This window comes from Rana temporaria, chromosome 9 (assembly GCF_905171775.1).
Source record: "Rana temporaria chromosome 9, aRanTem1.1, whole genome shotgun sequence".
Taxonomy (NCBI): Eukaryota; Metazoa; Chordata; class Amphibia; order Anura; family Ranidae; genus Rana; species Rana temporaria.
Genome location: NC_053497.1, coordinates 116,985,763 through 117,004,461, shown reverse-complemented (window position 1 = coordinate 117,004,461; position 18,699 = coordinate 116,985,763). Strand labels below are relative to the sequence as shown.

Here is an 18,699-nt window from a genome sequence, read left to right as displayed (position 1 = left end):
TAAGTTTGACAAACCGTGCACGATGCATTAAAAGAAAAAACACATGCAAAAAATCCAAACAACTGTTATTAAATGGACCCCCTCCATTAAAGTTTGAGAACTTCACAGTCTTCAGCAAAACACTGGGTGACTTGCAGGGTTATGCTGTACTGTCAGTGGCAGGAGTTGTACCAGATAAGTATTCAAACTCCACACAAACCGCATCTATGAACTAAAAATAAAGTGAGCAGCTCCTTTCTGTATGTGGTATATAGTTACCCATTTCCTTGACAACGTCTCATGCAGCATAATTAATCTATACTGCAGACCACCTACGGCCATGTCACAGTTCTAGCACAAATATTACCAAAATTTAGTTCTCTAGCATTACTAGAAACTTGAAACCTTGCTTATACTATATATTGAAATGGAATACTAGAACAATTTTAATATATATTGCTAATACCTGTAATTAGACAGGAGATATTAAATTCTGTATAATCAACTATGGCTCCAGGATAAGATTACTTTTTTTTTAACTCTTTGTGAAAACCTACATTGTACACTACACCATCACTGGAAATTAGAAGCTACTTTGTAATGGAACACTTGTCTATAATAATTAAAGAGCAGAAGCCATATTATTTTATTTATATATATATATATATATATATATATATATATATATATATAAAATTTAAAATGTATTTATTAATTTTTTAATAAGGGGAACTAATAGCCCTTTTTTGTCAATATACATGCAAATAAAAAATGTATATAAACAATGCATCATTGTGTGTTAAAGTATAACTAAAGTAACATTTTTTTTTTTTAGGCTTGGATAGAGAGGTGAGGGGTTAGAACCACTGTTTGGGTTTTTATTGCTTTCTGTGTCACGGTTGGGAAGATTCAGTCTCTCTAATTGTCCTGATCACCAATGTCACCAGGAATGAAAATGGGATTGAATCCAAGATTGAGTTGCCACCAAACAGGTTTAGAGAAAAAATCTTCTGAATGGGGTACATTTTTTCCTGTGACAACTGTCTAGGCGGGAACTGTCAGGAAAATCCCCCCTTAATCTATGGGTCAGGAAGCGAAAGCAATTATCCCTAGAGAGGTGCAGGTGCAAAAAAGCGATCATGGTTTTAACCCTACAAAACGAAAGGGGTATGACTTTAGATGGCCTTTAATAAATAAATACATTAAAGTATTTCTTCTATATTTTAAGTATAAATAGAGGTAGGCATCGTTGTTCTTATCTCAATGCTGACTGAAAAACCATAGACACTCAGTCGTAATGAATGGTAGCTACTGGAATAACATGATATTTTAATTCTGATGACCCTTCCTTGTTCATTCACTGAACATAGAAACTTAGAGTCTAGTTGCTGTGGCCACCAATCCACTGTTCCTCCTGGTTTGCGCCACAAAACCTCCACCTAAAATGTGGCTGTGGGTTATTTAGAGTGTTTTTACAAAGAACATAAGACGTGCTACAAGGTTACCACATGGAACACCAGGGGGAACAAAGAGAACAAGCTACACTGAGACAAACACAGTAACATGGGAAAACTTGTTCAACCTGCTTCAGTATTAATCCAATTGTCTGACAAAAAAAGGTTTACTGGCAAAAGACATCTAATGTTTGTACCTTCCACTAAAGCTTTAATTTCGCTTTCATCAACCATTTTCATCCACATCTTTATATTCTCCTCTAGAGGTGTCAATTGTGCAGATGCCAAAATAGCAATTCTTCAAAATATGGAAAACTCCTTAGTTAAAAGACCTCCATAAGATTGTTGGGTTATTCTTGATAGACAGACTGGACAATCGGCATAGTTCTATGGCTTTTTTTTTTATAATTGCAACAAATCCTAAGCGAACCATTCTTTGTATTAACATGCATATCAAATAGTAACCAATGTATATTCACATTAGATAACTATCTGGCTTAAAAGTCAGCGTAAATGGAACTCTTTTTTGTTTATTTGTTTAGCTTGAGAATAGAAATTAGTTGACTGGAGCTTACCTGTCAAGAACAGAAGACACATCCTCACTGAATTCTGAACTTTCACTACTGCCTATGATACAAAATACAAGAAATATAATCAAATGTAAAATACAGATGCAGTATTAAGCTCTACTTGTGTTTGGTGACCAAAGCCAACCAAAAATAAAGCCACTAAACAGGTAGACCCAAAACAGCTGCTATGACTGCTCTGTTTGCATTTCAAAACAAAATAAAAAAAGATGAATTATATACAGTATATAGTGAGAGAGACTCCCAACTACACCCAGTGGTCACAGTGCTCCTTCTACCTCACTCTCCCCACTGACCACAGTGCAAACCCCCCCCCCCCTCTTCCTGTTTTAGTGCTCCCTTCTAACTTAACCCTTTCATGCATAAGCCTATTTATGACATTTGGGCCCAGATTCTCAAAGGGCTTACGACGGCGCAACGCCATGTATGCCGTCGTAAGTCCTAATCTGGGCCGTCATATCTATGCGACTGATTCTTAGAATCAGTTACGCATAGATATCCATTAGATCCGACAGGCGTAAAGCTCTTACGCCGTCGGATCTTAAATGCAAATTTTTTTTGTCCGCTAGGTGTCGCCTCCGTCGTTTCCCCGTCGAGTATGCAAAATAGCTAGATACGCGAATTCCCGAACGTACGCGCGGTCGACGCAGTGAAGTTACGACGTTTACGTTAGGTTTGCCCAGTGGAAAGTTGCCCCTGCTATATGAGGGGCAACCAATGTTAAGTATGGCCGTCGTTACCGCGTCGAAATTTAAAAATTTACGTCGTTTGCGTAAGTCGTCTGTGAATGGGGCTGGACGCCATTTACGTTCACGTCGAAACTAATGACGTCCTTGCGACGTCATTTGGAGCAATGCACCCTGGGATATGTTAGGGACGGCGCAGGCGCAGTACGTTCGGCGCGGGAACGCGCTTAATTTAAATCACTACACGCCCCCTACCTGCCTAATTTGAATTAGGCGGGCTTGCGCCGGGTGATTTACGCTACGCCGCCGCAACTTTACACGCAAGTGCTTTGTGAATAAAGCACTTGCCTGTAAAACTTGCGGCGGCGTAACGTAAATGAGATACGTTACGCCCGCACAGTTTTGCGCGATTCTACGAGAATCTGGGCCTTGGTGTTTACAAGTTAAAATCCATATTTTTTGCTAGAAAATTACTTAGAACCCCCAAACATTATATATATATATATTTTAGCAGAGAATCTAGAGAATAAAATGGCGATTGTTGTAATATTTTTTTTGTCACACAGTATTTGTGCAGCAGTGTTTCAAACGCAAATTTTTGGGAAAAATGTACTTTCATGAATTAAAAAAAAATGAAAAAGTAAAGTTAGCCCAATTTTTTTGGCATAATGTGAAAGATGATTTTACACCGAGTAAATAGATACCAAGCAGAGCGGCTTTTAGCCGCATCGGTTGTTATGTCTGGATAGCCAATCGCCGGCTCTAAACAACGGTACCAGGATGATGCCTGCAGGCATTATCCCGGTATAACCCCCGAAAGCCGAGGACACATTTATGCGTACGCTCGGCGTGAAAGGGTTAAATACCCCCCAACACAGGGCATTTTTCCCTGATCGACTCACTCCTAGCCTACAGCTTATTACTTCTTAAGCCTTGTACACACAATGAGATTGTCAGATGAATGATCGTCTGTTTTTTTCTGTGTGCATGCTAGTCTCCATATGGAATGCGATTAGGTCACTAAAGTACAAAAATTCTCATACGAGCAAAAAATAATAATTCAGAAGTGATGTAATTGTATTTTTGCACGAAAACTGTACAAATTAAACGTAAACCGTACAATCTTGTATCCTACGAGAAAAATTGCAGTGTATGTCCCTTCGATCATGTTAAAAGTGGAATTTTTTTGTCCGGTTTTCTCATTGTGTGTATGAGGCTTAAGCTACAGTAGGTGAACGCGATATTGTGTCAATCTCGCTCCCTTTCTCGGCGAGATTGAGCACCTACGAGCCCCATCGCGGGAGCCAGCGCCGAACTGGCTTGCCGCGATGGAGACAGAGCCGTCATAGAAGCGACGGGAGATCCGACTTGGATTCCCGCCAATTCTACACGTGTGCGGCGTTTGTTATGAATCCTGAGGGGGAAGTCCCCGCCGGATTTTAAATAAAAATCTGGCGTGGGTTCCCCCTCAGGAGCATACCGGGCCCTTAGGTCTGTTATGGGTTGTAAGGAGAGCCCCCCTACGCCAAAAAAAACGGCGTAGGGGTCCCCCTACAATCCATACCAGACCCGTATCCAAAGCACGCTACCCGGCCAGCCAGGAAGGGAGTGGGGACGAGCGAGCGCCCCCCCCCCCCTGAGCCGTACCAGGCTGCATGCCCTCAACATGGGGGGGGTTGGGTGCTCTGGGGCAGGGGGGCGCACTGCGGCCCCCCCACCTCAGAGCACCCTGTCCCCATGTTGATGAGGACAGGGCCCCTTCCCGACAACCCTGGCCGTTGGTTGTCGGGGTATGCGGGCGGGAGGCTTATCGGAATCTGGGAGCCCCCTTTAATAAGGGGGCCCCCAGATACCGGCCCCCCACCCTAAGTGAATGAGTATGGGGTACATCGTACCCCTACCCATTCACCTGCAAGAAAAGTGGTAAAAACACAAATAAACCACACAGGGTATTAAAATATTTTATTAGTCTGCTCCGGAGGCCTCCCCTGTCTTCTTTAGCTCTTTTACCAGGGTAGGCTTCTTCTTCCGATTTCCGGGGGTCTTCTCCTGCTCTCCGGGGTCTTCACCGCTCTTCTGTGACGTCTTCTCCGCTCCGGGGGTCTTCTCAGCTCTTCTGTGACGTCTTCTCCGCTCCGGGGGTCTTCTCAGCTCTGGGGGGATCTTCTTCTATATTCGCCGCTCTCCGCTCTTGACTCGGCGCACCCCGGTTATTCCTCCCGCTGTCCGGTTCCTTCTCCTTCAGGGCTGGCCGCCGCTATACTGGCGGCGGTCAGTCCGCTCTTCTGTAACGTCATCTTCTTCTCTTCTCGTCTTCCGTCTTCTCCAGATGTTGACACGCCGGCCGGCTCTTCTCGCTGCAATGACGTGTGCCCGGCTTGCGTCGGATTTATATAGGCCTCACAGTCCCATCATGCTCTGTACCTACCCATGTGATACCTACCCACGTGGGTAGGTATCACATGGGTAGGTACAGAGCATGATGGGACTGTGAGGCCTATATAAATCCGACGCAAGCCGGGCACACGTCATTGCAGCGAGAAGAGCCGGCCGGCGTGTCAACATCTGGAGAAGACGGAAGACGAGAAGAGAAGAAGATGACGTTACAGAAGAGCGGACTGACCGCCGCCAGTATAGCGGCGGCCAGCCCTGAAGGAGAAGGAACCGGACAGCGGGAGGAAGAACCGGGGTGCGCCGAGTCAAGAGCGGAGAGCGGCGAATATAGAAGAAGACCCCCCCAGAGCTGAGAAGACCCCCGGAGCGGAGAAGACGTCACAGAAGAGCGGTGAAGACCCCGGAGAGCAGGAGAAGACCCCCGGAAATCGGAAGAAGAAGCCTACCCTGGTAAAAGAGCTAAAGAAGACAGGGGAGGCCTCCGGAGCAGACTAATAAAATATTTTAATACCCTGTGTGGTTTATTTGTGTTTTTACCACTTTTCTTGCAGGTGAATGGGTAGGGGTACGATGTACCCCATACTCATTCACTTAGGGTGGGGGGCCGGTTTCTAGGGGCCCCCTTATTAAAGGGGGCTCCCAGATTCCGATAAGCCTCCCGCCCGCATACCCCGACAACCAACGGCCAGGGTTGTCGGGAAGGGGCCCTGTCCTCATCAACATGGGGACAGGGTGCTCTGAGGTGGGGGGGCCGCAGTGCGCCCCCCTGCCCCAGAGCACCCAACCCCCCCATGTTGAGGGCATGCAGCCTGGTACGGCTCAGGAGGGGGGGGCGCTCGCTCGTCCCCACTTCCTTTTCTGGCTGGCCGGGTAGCGTGCTTTGGATACGGGTCTGGTATGGATTGTAGGGGGACCCCCTACGCCGTTTTTTTCGGCGTAGGGGGGGCTCTCCTTACAACCCATAACAGACCTAAGGGCCCGGTATGCTCCTGAGGGGGGAACCCATGCCGGATTTTTATTTAAAATCCGGCGGGGACTTCCCCTCAGGATTCATAACAAACGCCGCACACGTGTAGAATTGGCGGGAATCCAAGTCGGATCTCCCGTCGCTTCTATGACGCGCTTGCTGGGATGTGCTGTCACTATTCCAGTGAGTGTGAGATGTTGGCGAGATCTCGGCACCATGTCGCCGAGAATCAGCGCGATGCTGTCGTGCTAAAAACACAATATCACAAACACCTACTATACTTCCATTATAACAAACCCTTACTTCCCTCCCTGGCCACTTCACCCTCCAATGACACTGCAACTTTCCCTGGCCACCTCACTCCTTCGCCGAGGGGAGCAAGGAGAGAGCGCAACTCTTGTCTTGACTTGGTCAAAACAACAGCCACGCTCATACTCGGTTGAGGCTATACATCATCTCCCGGTCCCTACATGAGTTGGATTCACCCTCCCCTTCCCTGATTTTGTAGGGTTGCATGAGGGTTCCACCACTGCACCAAATCTTCAATAAGCCAGTAGATCTCTGGCCGCCGCCATAAGGTACCACCAAAGCAAGTTGATTGTCATATATTTATGCAAGGAGAATTGTAACTGTTTTTTCAATCATCTTATGGTAATAATAATGAATCAATACATGGTTTATCTTATTGATTTTTTTTCCTGGTTATTTATCCGCACAAGACTGGCTCGACTAGCTTTCTTTCTTATGGTTGCCATTAACTGTCCCCATTGTTGATGGCAGCTGAAGGAATAGTTCCCCATCATTGGTATCAGAGGTAAGAATAAAGGCCCACTGTTGGTGTCAATGGAACAAACAGTTTCCCCATCAGTGGAAGGAATAGTTCCTCATCGGTGTCAGTGGGAAGAATTGTGCCCCATCATTGGTGTCAGTGGGAGGAATACTGCCTTGAATCAGTAAGAGGAATAGTGTTCCAAGGGCTGGATAAAGACAAGCAAATGGCCACAGACAGAGACCACTGAATTGGAGCAAAGGATTATATATTGCTCTACAAAATCATCCGGCAAGAGGCTGCCGGGCCATCTCAGAAGCAGTCAGAAAAGGCTTCTGAATTTTCCTTTATAATCATACAAAGTGAGTACACTTCCTGAATTTGGCAGATGTCTGCAGCATTTCACGGACTTATTTTTCCTATTGCCACCTGTACCCAAAGCGTTAAATCTTGGCAGTGTGAGAGCTTGGGGTACACATCTGAACATTCATAATCTGCATGTTTGTACAAGCCTCTGTTTGGAGAGGTGTATACGTTTATAAATTTTGCGCTGGCTGCTGGCAGGTGTGAAGGTATCACTAATCCACCACTTATGTTGGCGTGAAAGTGAGAAATATAACACATGGAGAGATATGACACATAGGTGCATGGAAGACTTACACTCAACACTTGCCTATAGAATACCTAAAATGTTTACAGTTGGTGTTTTAAAGTATTTGCAGGACCCGATTGGCCATGGCACACAGTGCCTATGCTTTACTGTTCTGCTCTGTCAGTGGAATTTACTTCTCAAATCACACAGACTTAAAGCATCACAATCTTTTTTCCTATACCAATTAATTTTTTGTTGAATGAGAATTCATAGCATAAACTAAAGAAAATATGGAACAGTTGGCCCATAAAAATTTCGAGTAGCATTCAAATAAACTTTACAATAGTACTGTACAATTACTGAAAATATACAGCCTGTAAATGGAGAAACACCAATATAAAACGACTTCCCTTTTATATCTCGAGTATTAATCCCACCAGACTATTCATTAATATAAGATTTTTAGTTTAAGATTTTATGATATATCGTTGATCTTGCAAACATGTAAGTGGTATCTTAAAAGTCCTTTCATAGAATATATATATATATATATTCATATATATATATATATATATATATATATATATATATATATATATATATATACATATACATATATATATATATATATATATATATATAAATATAAGAGAGAGACAATGATGTTGGAATTTAAAAAAAAATTATTCACAGAGAGTGATGAGGAAAAAACTCCCAGTAGGACTTTTTAAAACATTTATGGATAGAGAGGGGAAGGGGTAGAACTTCTGTCAGGTTCCTATTGCTGTCCAGGTCCCCCCCAGGTAACCCCCTGTCCTAGTGACAGGTCCCATTAGCAGCTAACAGAAGTTCTAGCCCTTCATCACTCACAAAGGTTAAAAAAAAAAAAGCTGGAGTTCTGCTTTACAAACGTTCCTATATTTTCACACAGTTCCTTCCTTTCACACACTCCACCATATTCCGCTCCTGGAGGCTTGAAAAAAAAAACCCTGTGTAAGCTACTAGCCACCAGAGAACACAGGGCTACAAACTTCCCATGTGACGATGTTGAGTGTCCCAGCACAAACACATGCTTCTCCATACCTGGAAGTACTAGATATTTTTGGCTCCCAATGCTGAATGGAGCAAAGTTAAGTATATACTATGATGAGAAGTAAATTAAAGCAAACCTGAATAGACAAACCACAGGTTGCTTTATAAAGAGATAAAAAAGTAACCATGTTTTTGCAAAGAGATTGGCCTTGCCTGTGCTCCCCTCCCTGTGGCTCAGTGCTAGAAATTGGCCGCTAGGGTAGAGGATCACATGCTCCACCATACTCGGAAGTACCGAGTAGCGTTGCCAGCTGCAATGAAGGAAGGAGCAGTGAGAGAACACTGGCAAAGTCGTTTTAAGTAGGTTGGGGGGAGCCGGGCCATGTTCAGATGCACTAGAACTTTGCCCAGCAAGGCGACTGCTTTTTAAGCATAATCTATTTGTACCTTTTCCCGTAGGTCACACGCTATACAAATTCAGGTGTGACACTAAAGTTCCATGCATACTGTTTCACTGTCAGAATCAAGCTGTATGGGGACTGGAGAGGTGTGGTTTGGACCTACCAATCGATATCCCATTGGTGAACGCTGCCAATGGTATGCTGTTCCGGACAGGACTCTGGGACTCAAGGACACTGTCATCCAGAAGGCTGCGTTGTTTCTCAGATGGAAAAGTGGCACTCTTGCTTTCGACAACACTGAACTGACACATGACGCTGGAGACATGGAGAAAAAGCAGTGCGCTTAGTGTGGCGCATATGAAATCCCATTATTTTCTACATTAGGTCCTGTACTCACCCAGTTGCAGGGCCTCTAGTCTTCTCCTCAAATGCCTTCAGTAATACAGAATGTCACATAGCAATCATACAGAAGTTACCAAACTAATATATATACACACTCTATATATCAAAATGTATTTTCCAAACGCTACTACATGTACAAATCACATTGGGCATATGGTGTGCTTTGGCTATAGTTACACCCTGGTCCTGTCTCATATGCCAGGCTTTGTGGTTGGACTTTAAAAACAGGAAGACAGGCTTGCAGAGGTTGTGAGAAATCAATGCAACAAAGGTTCAGCATTGTCAGTGGCAGGGTAGTATGATTTCATATGATTGACTTTGTTTTAAAGGTCAGTGGACTAGACATTTGTAAGAGGGGGCCCCTTCTTTAAAGTGTCCCTTAGCAAAAATAGTTTTTTCATTGTTTTGAAAAGTGGGTAACAATTAGAACCTCTGCCAGCTTTTACTGCCAAGAGTCCAAAATTTCTTATTTCCTATAACGTACCAGCTTTTTTTGTCTGTCTTCAAAAGCTCTGTACTTCTCTAGCTGTGATAAAGGGGGAATTGGAAAGCCCCAAGAATGCATTGGAATACCGTACAGGCATACCCCACTTTTAAGTACACAATGGGACCAGAGCATGTATGTAAAATGAAAATGTACTTAAAGTGAAACAATACCTTTTTTTCACTTCTAGGGTTTAGTAGGGGGTCAGGGGCTGTATTTGGGGTGTCAGGAGCTGTAGTTGAGGTCTCAGGGGCTGTAGTGGGGGTGTCAGGGGCACACTGGAACAGGGCGGACTATGCTCTCGAAGCTTCAGCTCCTTCTAGTGCGGCTGCAAAATGTCTGTACAGTACTTGTAAGGCACTTTACACTTGGGGGAATGTCCTTACTCGCGAGTGTATGTAAAGTGAGTGTACTTAAAGCGGGGTATGCCTGTATATAGTGGAAATAAAAAAAATTGGGCTCTTGGCCATCCTTCTTTGTTATACTAAAATCCAAGTACACAAAGCTGCCACAAGAGGCAGGATACACAAAGTAAGAAATTCTCTTTGCAAAGAATACTCAAATCATCAATAATTGAAGTCCACACAACTTTACGTCATTTTCTAAGCCAAGTAAAAATTCACTTAGCAAAGAAAATATTCACTTACATAGCTCAGCGAGTACATTGTTCTGACTTCAATTATCCAGTCACAAAAATCCTCCTTTTTTTCTTCCTTATCCTTGAACATGACAAGTGGTCCTTCTGTATGCAGCCCGACACCCATTAGGTCAGTAGGGGGGCCTGAGCCCAGCTAAAGGTCTGCCTGTGGCTCTCTCTACTCTCCCTGTGGTGCAGGGTGTCCCCTCAGGCCACTGTATATATGCTTCCCATCTGATGCCTCCTGGTGGTGGGAGTCAGCAGGTGCTCACCAAGAGCACAGGAGGTCAGGGTGGAACCACATTCTACAGTCCTCATTGGTGGCTGCTGCACACTGGCTAAAGATAGGGGTAACAATGAAGAGGACAAAAGATAATGGTAACAATGAAGAGGACAAAAGATAGAAAATGTATTTGGGTATAGAGTTTGACAATTACTGATATGCAACAGTCACAGCACTGAAAAATGGGCTGGTAATGAAGGGGTATTACAGGTTAGTACGCAAGTAGTTAAAGGGATAAATTCACCTTTAGTAACATATTACATTCATAAAAAGCCGCGCCAAAGAACAAATTAACTCAATAATGGTTTTAAACAAAATAAATGGATTGAGCCCAAAAAGTCTGTAGAAGCCAACGAATGCACTAAATGTTGGTAAAGCTGGTTGACACTGTTCATTGAACTGTAGGTGAAGACTCCATAGAAGTTAGCACATCAAGTTATACTTCCGAACCTCTAAACCACCAGGTGACATGCATACAATCAGTGTCAGCCCTCCACCGCAATAGTAAGCAGCTTACCAGATGGCAAGCTTTTCAGACGTTTGGCTACAACCCAGCCAGGGCCTTTTGATGCCTCAGGGACACAGGATGGAACAATTTGTCTCGATACGACTCTCCAGGGCTCATAACATAAAACCTCCCATCGGTAAGCTGCAAACCAGCCACAGACTACGGCTCCCCCAGAGTGACGAGTGGATCGATAGCCTCCCAATTATGGATCTCCGATGGATCCTCCTCGCTCACTCCTGCAAGTCTGCTGCGGTTTCTGTCCGTCTCCCTCCTAGACTCGGCTTCCTCCTCCGAGGAGGTTCGGAGGAGGAAGCCGAGTCTAGGAGGGAGACGGACAGAAACCGCAGCAGACTTGCAGGAGTGAGCGAGGAGGATCCATCGGAGATCCATAATTGGGAGGCTATCGATCCACTCGTCACTCTGGGGGAGCCGTAGTCTGTGGCTGGTTTGCAGTTTACCGCTGGGAGGTTTTATGTTATGAGCCCTGGAGAGTCGTATCGAGACGAATTGTTCCATCCAGTGTCCCTGAGGCATCAAAAGGCCCTGGCTGGGTTGTAGCCAAACGTCTGAAAAGCTTGCCATCTGGTAAGCTGCTTACTATTGCGGTGGAGGGCTGACACTGATTGTATGCATGTCACCTGGTGGTTTAGAGGTTCGGAAGTATAACTTGATGTGCTAACTTCTATGGAGTCTTCACCTACAGTTCAATGAACAGTGTCAACCAGCTTTACCAACATTTAGTGCATTCGTTGGCTTCTACAGACTTTTTGGGCTCAATCCATTAATTTTGTTTATAACCATTATTGAGTTAATTTGTTCTTTGGCGCAGCTTTTTATTTTCTATTGCTTATTGTGTATATCGCACGTTAGCTGCTGCCTCTAGTTCCTTTGTATAGTAGCGCAGTTTTACCCCCCTTTTTATCTTACATTCATAGTTAGGGGTATACAGTGGATATAAAAAGTCTACACACCCCAGTTAAAATGTCAGGTTTCTGTGATGTAAAAAAAATGAGACCAAGATAAATAATTTCAGAACTTTTTCCACCTTTAATGTGACCTATAAACTGTACAACTCAACTAAAAACAAAACTGAAATATTTTAGGGTAGATGAAGTAAAAATAAAAAATAATGTGGTTGCATAAGTGTGCACATATAACTGGGGATGTAGCTGTGTTCAGAATTAAGCAATAACATTCAAACTCGTTAAAAGTAAACCCTCCCATTATAACTTTCACCTACAGGTAAGCCTAGATTAAGGCTTACCTGTAGGTGTTTGCAATATCTCCTAAACCTACACGATTTAGGAGATATTTGCCAAAAAGAATGCACCATTGTCTACGGCGCATGCACACCGTATACAACGGCGCATTCACACCGTATACAACGGCGCAGGTGCACTGAGAATGCTGGTTTTCTGAATGAATGACGGCTTCCGTGCGCATGCGCGGAGTGACGTCATCGCTGCTCCAGGTCAATCACAGCGGCGGAGCGGCGATACCCGGAAGTAACCTCCTTGAGATATGTCTGCGGCTAGAGGGGAAGACGAGGACGGTTTCGGGGGCTTCGATCTAAGGTAAGTAAATGCATAATGAGCTATTATGCTAGTCATACTAGCTCATTATGCCTTAGTCTTGCAGGTTTTTATTTTTTTAATTTTTTGGGGGTTTACAACCGATTTAAAGCGGAGTTCCGGCCATTTTTTTTAACCACTTCCCGTCTGGCCTATAGTCATAAGACGACCGCAGGAACCCTTCGTCCCTCCAGCCAGCTGACCGTCATATGACGTCCACGGATTCCCGCAGTGTGGAGTGTGTGCGCTCGCCGCATTACTGGGGACCCGATGTGTGTGCCCGGCGGCTGCGATGTCCGCTGAGCACCCACGATTGCTCGTCACAGAGCCAGGGACGTGGATCTCTGTGTGTAAACACAGAGATTCATGTCCTTGTCAGGGAGAGGAGACGGATGGTTTGTCCCTTATACATGGGACACAGATTGGTCACCTCCCCCAGTCAGTCCCCTCCCACCACAGTAAGAATCACTCCCTAGGGAACACATTAACCCCTTGATCGCCCCCTAGTGTTAACCCTTTCCCTGCCAGTAACATTTACAGCGAGTACAGAAAGTATTCAGACCCCCTTACATGTTTCACTCTTTGTTAAATGATTTTAGCAAATGGCTACAATATAAGTTCTTTTTTTTCCCTCAATGTACACACAGCACCCCATATTGACAGAAAAACACATAATTGTTGACATTTTTGCAGATTTATTAAAAAAGAAAAACTGAAATATCACATGATCCGAAGTATTCAGACCCTTTGCTGTGACACTCATATATTTAACTCAGGTGCTGTCCATTTCTTCTGATCATCCTTGAGATGGTTCTACACCTTCATTTGAGTCCAGCTGTGTTTGATTATACTGATTGGACATGATTAGGAAAGCCACACACCTGTCTATATAAGACCTTACAGCTCACAGTGCATGTCAGAGCAAATGAGAATCATGAGATTAAAAGGAACTGCCTGAAGAGCTCAGAGACAGAATTGTGGCAAGGCACAGATCTGGCCAAGGTTACAAAAAAAATTCTGCTGCACTTAAAGCGGGGGTTCACCCTTAGAGGGCACTTTTCCCCCTTAGATTCCTGCTCGTTATTACTAGGGGAATCGGCTATTTATTTTAAAATATGTGCAGTACTTACCCGTTTACGAGATGCATCCTCTCCGTCGCTTCCGGGTATGGGCTGCGGGAATGGGCGTTCCTTCTTGATTGACAGGTTTCCGAGAGGCTTCCGACGGTCGCATCCATCGCGTCACGATTTTCCGAAAGAAGCCGAACGTCGGTGCGCAGGCGCAGTATAGAGCCGCACCGACGTTCGGCTTCTTTTGGCTACGAGTGACGCGATGGATGCGACCGTCGGAAGCCTCTCGGAAGAATGTCAATCAAGAAGGAACGCCCGCTCCCGAAGACCCATACCCGGAAGCGACGGAAGAAGATGCAGCTCGAAAACGGGTAAGTACTGCACATATTTTAATATAAATAGCCGATTCCCCTAGACCGAACGAGCAGGAAGCTAAGGGGAGATTTTTTTTTTTTTTTTAAATGGGTGAACTCCCGCTTTAAGGTTCCTAAGAGCACAGCAGCCTCCATAATCCTTAATTGGAAGACGTTTGGTACGACCAGAACCCTTCCTAGAGCTGGCCGTGCGGCCAAATTGAGCTATCGGGGGAGAAGAGCCTTGGTGAGAGAGGTAAAGAAGAACCCAAAGATCACTGTGGCTGAGCTTCAGAGATGCAGTCGAGAGATGGGAGAAAGTTGTAGAAAGTCAACCATCACTGCAGCCCTCCACCAGTCGGGGGTTTATGGCAGAATGGCTAAAAAAAAACACCTAAAGGACTCCAAGATTGTGAGAAATAAGATTCTCTGGTCTTATGAGACCAAGATAGAACTTTTTGGCCTTAATTCTAAGCGGTATGTGTGGAGAAAACCAGGCACTGCTCGTCACCTGTTCAATACAGTCCCAACAGTGAAGCATGGTGGTGGCAGCATCATGCTGTGGGGGTGTTTTTCAGCTGCAGGGACAGAATGACTGGTTGCAATCGAGAAAAAGATGAATGCGGCCAAGTACAGGGATTTTCTGGACAAAAACCTTCATCAGAGTGCTCAGGATCTCAGACTGGGCCGAAGGTTTACCTTCCAACAAGACAATGACCCTAAGCACACAGCTAAAATAACGAAGGAGTGGCTTCACAACAACTCTGTGACTGTTCTTGAATGGCCCAGCCAGAGCCCTGACTTAAACCCAATTGAGCATCTCTGGAGAGACCTAAAAATGTCTGTTCACCAATGTTTATCATCCAACTTGACAGAACTGGAGAGGATCTGCAAGGAGGAATGGCAGAGGATCCCCAAATCTAGGTGCGAAAAACTTGTTGCATCTTTCTCAAAAAGACTCATGTATTAGATCAAAAGGGTGCTTCTACTAAATACTGAGCAAAGGGTCTGAATACTTAAGACTGTGTGATATTTCAGTTTTTCTTTTTTAATAAATCTGCAAAAATTTCAATAATTCTGTGTTTTTTCTGTCAATATGGGATGCTGTGTGTACATTGAGGAAAAAAATTAACTTAAATGATTTTAGCAAATGGCTGCAATATAACAAAGAGTGAACAATTTAAGGGGGTCTGAATACTTTCCGTATCCACTGTATAGTAATCAGTGCATATTTATAGCACTGTTTCACTGTATAAATGTGAATATAAATGTGAATGGTCCCAAAATCGAATCAAGTGTCTGATCAATATTGCAGTCCTGACAAAAATCGCAGATCGCCGCCATTACTAGTAAAAAAAAAAATAATAAAAATAAATGTCATAAATCTATCCCCTATTTTGTAGGCGATATAACTTTTGCGCAAACCAATCAATAAACGCTCATTGCAATTATTTTTTTTACCAAAAATATGTAGAAGAATACGTATCAGCCTAAACTGAGAAAAATAAATAGTTTTTTTTTTATTGGGATATTTATTATAGCAAAAAGTTAAAAATATTGTTTTTTTTTCCAAATTGTCGCTCATTTTTTTTGTTTATAGCGCAAAAAATAAAAACCGCAGAGATGATCAAATACCACCAAAAGAAAGCTCTATTTGTGGGGAAAAAATGAACGTCGATTTTGTTTAGGAGCCACGTCTTAGGGCCGTACAATTGTCATTCAATTGAAAAATGGCCTTGGCAGGAAGGGGGTGAAAATTCCCAGTATTGAAGTGGTTAATGATCTGTGCATAATTCATTCTTAAAGCGGGGGTTCACCCAAAAATTCATTTTTAACATTACATTCAGCCGAGTTGTCCTAATGACAATCGGCTGTTTTTTTTTCTGGGTATGTCTTCTGCGGGACTGGGCGTTCCTAATTGATTGACAGGCTTCCGACCGTCGCATTTAGCGCGTCACGAGTTGCCGAAAGAAGCCGAACGTCGGTGTGGCTCTATACGCGCCTGCGCACCGACGTTCGGCTTCTTTCGGCAACTCGTGACGCGCAGTATGCGACGGTCGGAAGCCTATCAATTAGGAACGCCCAGTCCCGCAGAAGACATACCCGGAAGCGCAGGTGAAAATACGGTATGTACAAAAAAAAACAAAAAACAGCCGATTGTCATTAGGACAACTCGGCTGAATGTAATGTTATGTTAACAATTTATTTTTTGGGTGAACCTCCGCTTTAAATAAAAAAAACGATTATACAATTAAAAAAAAGGATGTTGCTAAAATATTAAATTACTACTCACAAGTTTTTCCATCCTGTTGGGAGAGGTGCATGCTGGGTAATAACCAATCTTGCGCATGCGCGATTCACCAGCGGCTGTAGCGTTGATTGTTGCTAAAGCTGCCACAACAACGGGCGGCAACGGAGGAAGGTCCGCCCCGTTGATATGGCAACAAACACATCTCAACACTGTAATCCGCCTAAAATTGCATAATTTCCTGTCAAGAAAAAACGCTATTTTTGATAACAGTACTGCCCAGAGACTCCTGGGAAATGATGTGTCATCATTTCCCAGGAGCACAGGCAAGGAAGGAAGTCATGAGGAGCACCGCGGACCAGGAAGTGGTAGATTAGGAGTACTACATAGCAACAGGGCATTTCTGGTAAGTATAAAAAAGAAAATTCCTCCAAAGGTTTCTTTATAGGTTTAAAAAAGTCAGATTCTTGAAAAAAGCAATTCAGGGTGGAACACACCTGCCATCATTTAAAGTGCCTCTGATTAACCCCAAATAAAGTTCAGCTGTTCTAGTAGGTATTTCCTGACATTTTCTTAGTTGCATCCTACAGTAAAAACCATGGTCCACAGAGAGCTTCCAAAGCATCAGAAGGATCTCATTGTTAAAAGGGTATCAGTCAGAAGGGTACAAAAGAATTTCCAAGGCTAATGCCTAATGATATACCATGGAATACGGTGAAGACAGTCATCTTCAAGTGGAGAAAATATGTAACAACAGTTACATTACCAAGAACTGGACATCCTTTCAAAATTGATGAAAAGACGAGAAGAAATCTGGTCAGGGGGGCTGCCAAGAAGCCTACAGCAACATTAAAAGAGCTGCAGGAATATCTGGCAAGTACTGGCTGTGTGGTACATGTGACAACAATCCCCCGTATTCTTCATATGTCTGGACTATGGGGTAGAGTGGCAAGACGGAAGTCTTTTCTTACCAAGAAAAACATCTAAAGCCTGGATACATTTTACAAAAACCCATCTGAACTCCCCCAAAAGCATGTGGGAATATGTGTTATGGTCTGATGAAACCAAGGTTGAACTTTTTGGCCTTATTTCCAAAAAATATGTTTGGCGCAAAAACAACACTGCACGTCACCAAAGAACACCATGCCCACAGCGAAACATGGTGGTGGCAGCATCATGCTTTGGGGCTGTTTTTTCTTCACCTGTAACAGGTCAAGGTAGAGGGAATTATGAACAGTTCCAAATACAAGTCAATTATGACACCAAACCTCCAAGCTTCTGCTGAACGTGAAGAGGAACTTCATCTTTCAGCATGACGACTCGAAGCATACTTCCAAATCAACAAAGGAATGGCTTTACCAGGAGATTTAAGTTTTGGAATGGCCCAGCCAGAGCCCAGACCTGAATCCAATTGAAAATCTGTGGGGTGATCTGAAGAGGGATGTGCACAGCAGATGTCCTCGCAATTTGACAGATTGGGAGTGTTTTTACAAAGAAGAGTGGGAAAATATTGGCAGGTCAAGATGTGCCAGGTTGATAAACTCATACTCAAAAAAGTGCTGTAATAAAACCAAAAGGTGCTTCAACAAAGTATTAGTTTAAGGGTGCAACCATATTATTTTATTTTTACTTCCCTCCACCTAAACAATTGCAGTTTGTTGTACAGTTTATAGGTCACATTAAAAAGTGGAAACAAATCTGAAATTATTAATCTTTATCTCATTTTTTGACATCCCAAACACCTGATAATTAAAGATATGTGTAGACATTTTATATCTACTGTAGCATGTAACCTGTTACTAATGCAGCAGCCCCACTCACCCCCCTGATCCCCCACTGTGACAGCAGGCATGGGATCCTCTCCCCATACCAGGTGTCACATTTTAAAATTTGCGATCTGTTAATGAATGAACTACTAGTCCCATCTGCCATTGCGGCAGACGGCTCGTAGTTCTTAATTGCTTCCTGCCTGGCTTATTGTAATATGACAGCCGAGCAGGAGCGCTCTCATTCTGGGTGGACATCATATGACGTTCTCCCCAAAATGGGCCACGCTGCCGTGCGATCATCATGCGCTATGTCCACTGGACACAGAGGATGACAGATCAGAGTACCGGGCCGCTGTCAGTATCGTGATCCTGTGACCAATCACAGCAGATCACATGGTAATTGTACACAATGGATGGCTTCCATTCATAGCTATTCATTGTGTACTATTGTGCTGCTCGCAGTGATCACATGGTACAGACAGGGCCAATCGCAGCCATCTGTACAATGTAATT

At 43.8% G+C, this 18,699-nt stretch overlaps 1 protein-coding gene across 5 annotated transcripts in view; it reads right to left on the bottom strand.

Annotated features, from left to right (window-relative positions):
- The window catches only part of RALGPS1 (Ral GEF with PH domain and SH3 binding motif 1), a 765,778-nt gene that overhangs the window by 34,975 nt on the left and 712,104 nt on the right, over nucleotides 1-18,699 (bottom strand). For 3 of the 5 annotated variants that reach the window (XM_040324221.1, XM_040324220.1, XM_040324222.1), the window contains exons 14-15: nucleotides 9,025-9,176; nucleotides 2,009-2,060 (exon numbers count right to left, since the gene is read on the bottom strand). In XM_040324221.1, the coding sequence (XP_040180155.1) occupies nucleotides 2,009-2,060; nucleotides 9,025-9,176 (204 nt within the window). The remainder of the gene's footprint in view (nucleotides 1-2,008; nucleotides 2,061-9,024; nucleotides 9,177-18,699) is intronic. The other 2 variants (XM_040324223.1, XM_040324224.1) reach the window with 1 other exon arrangement.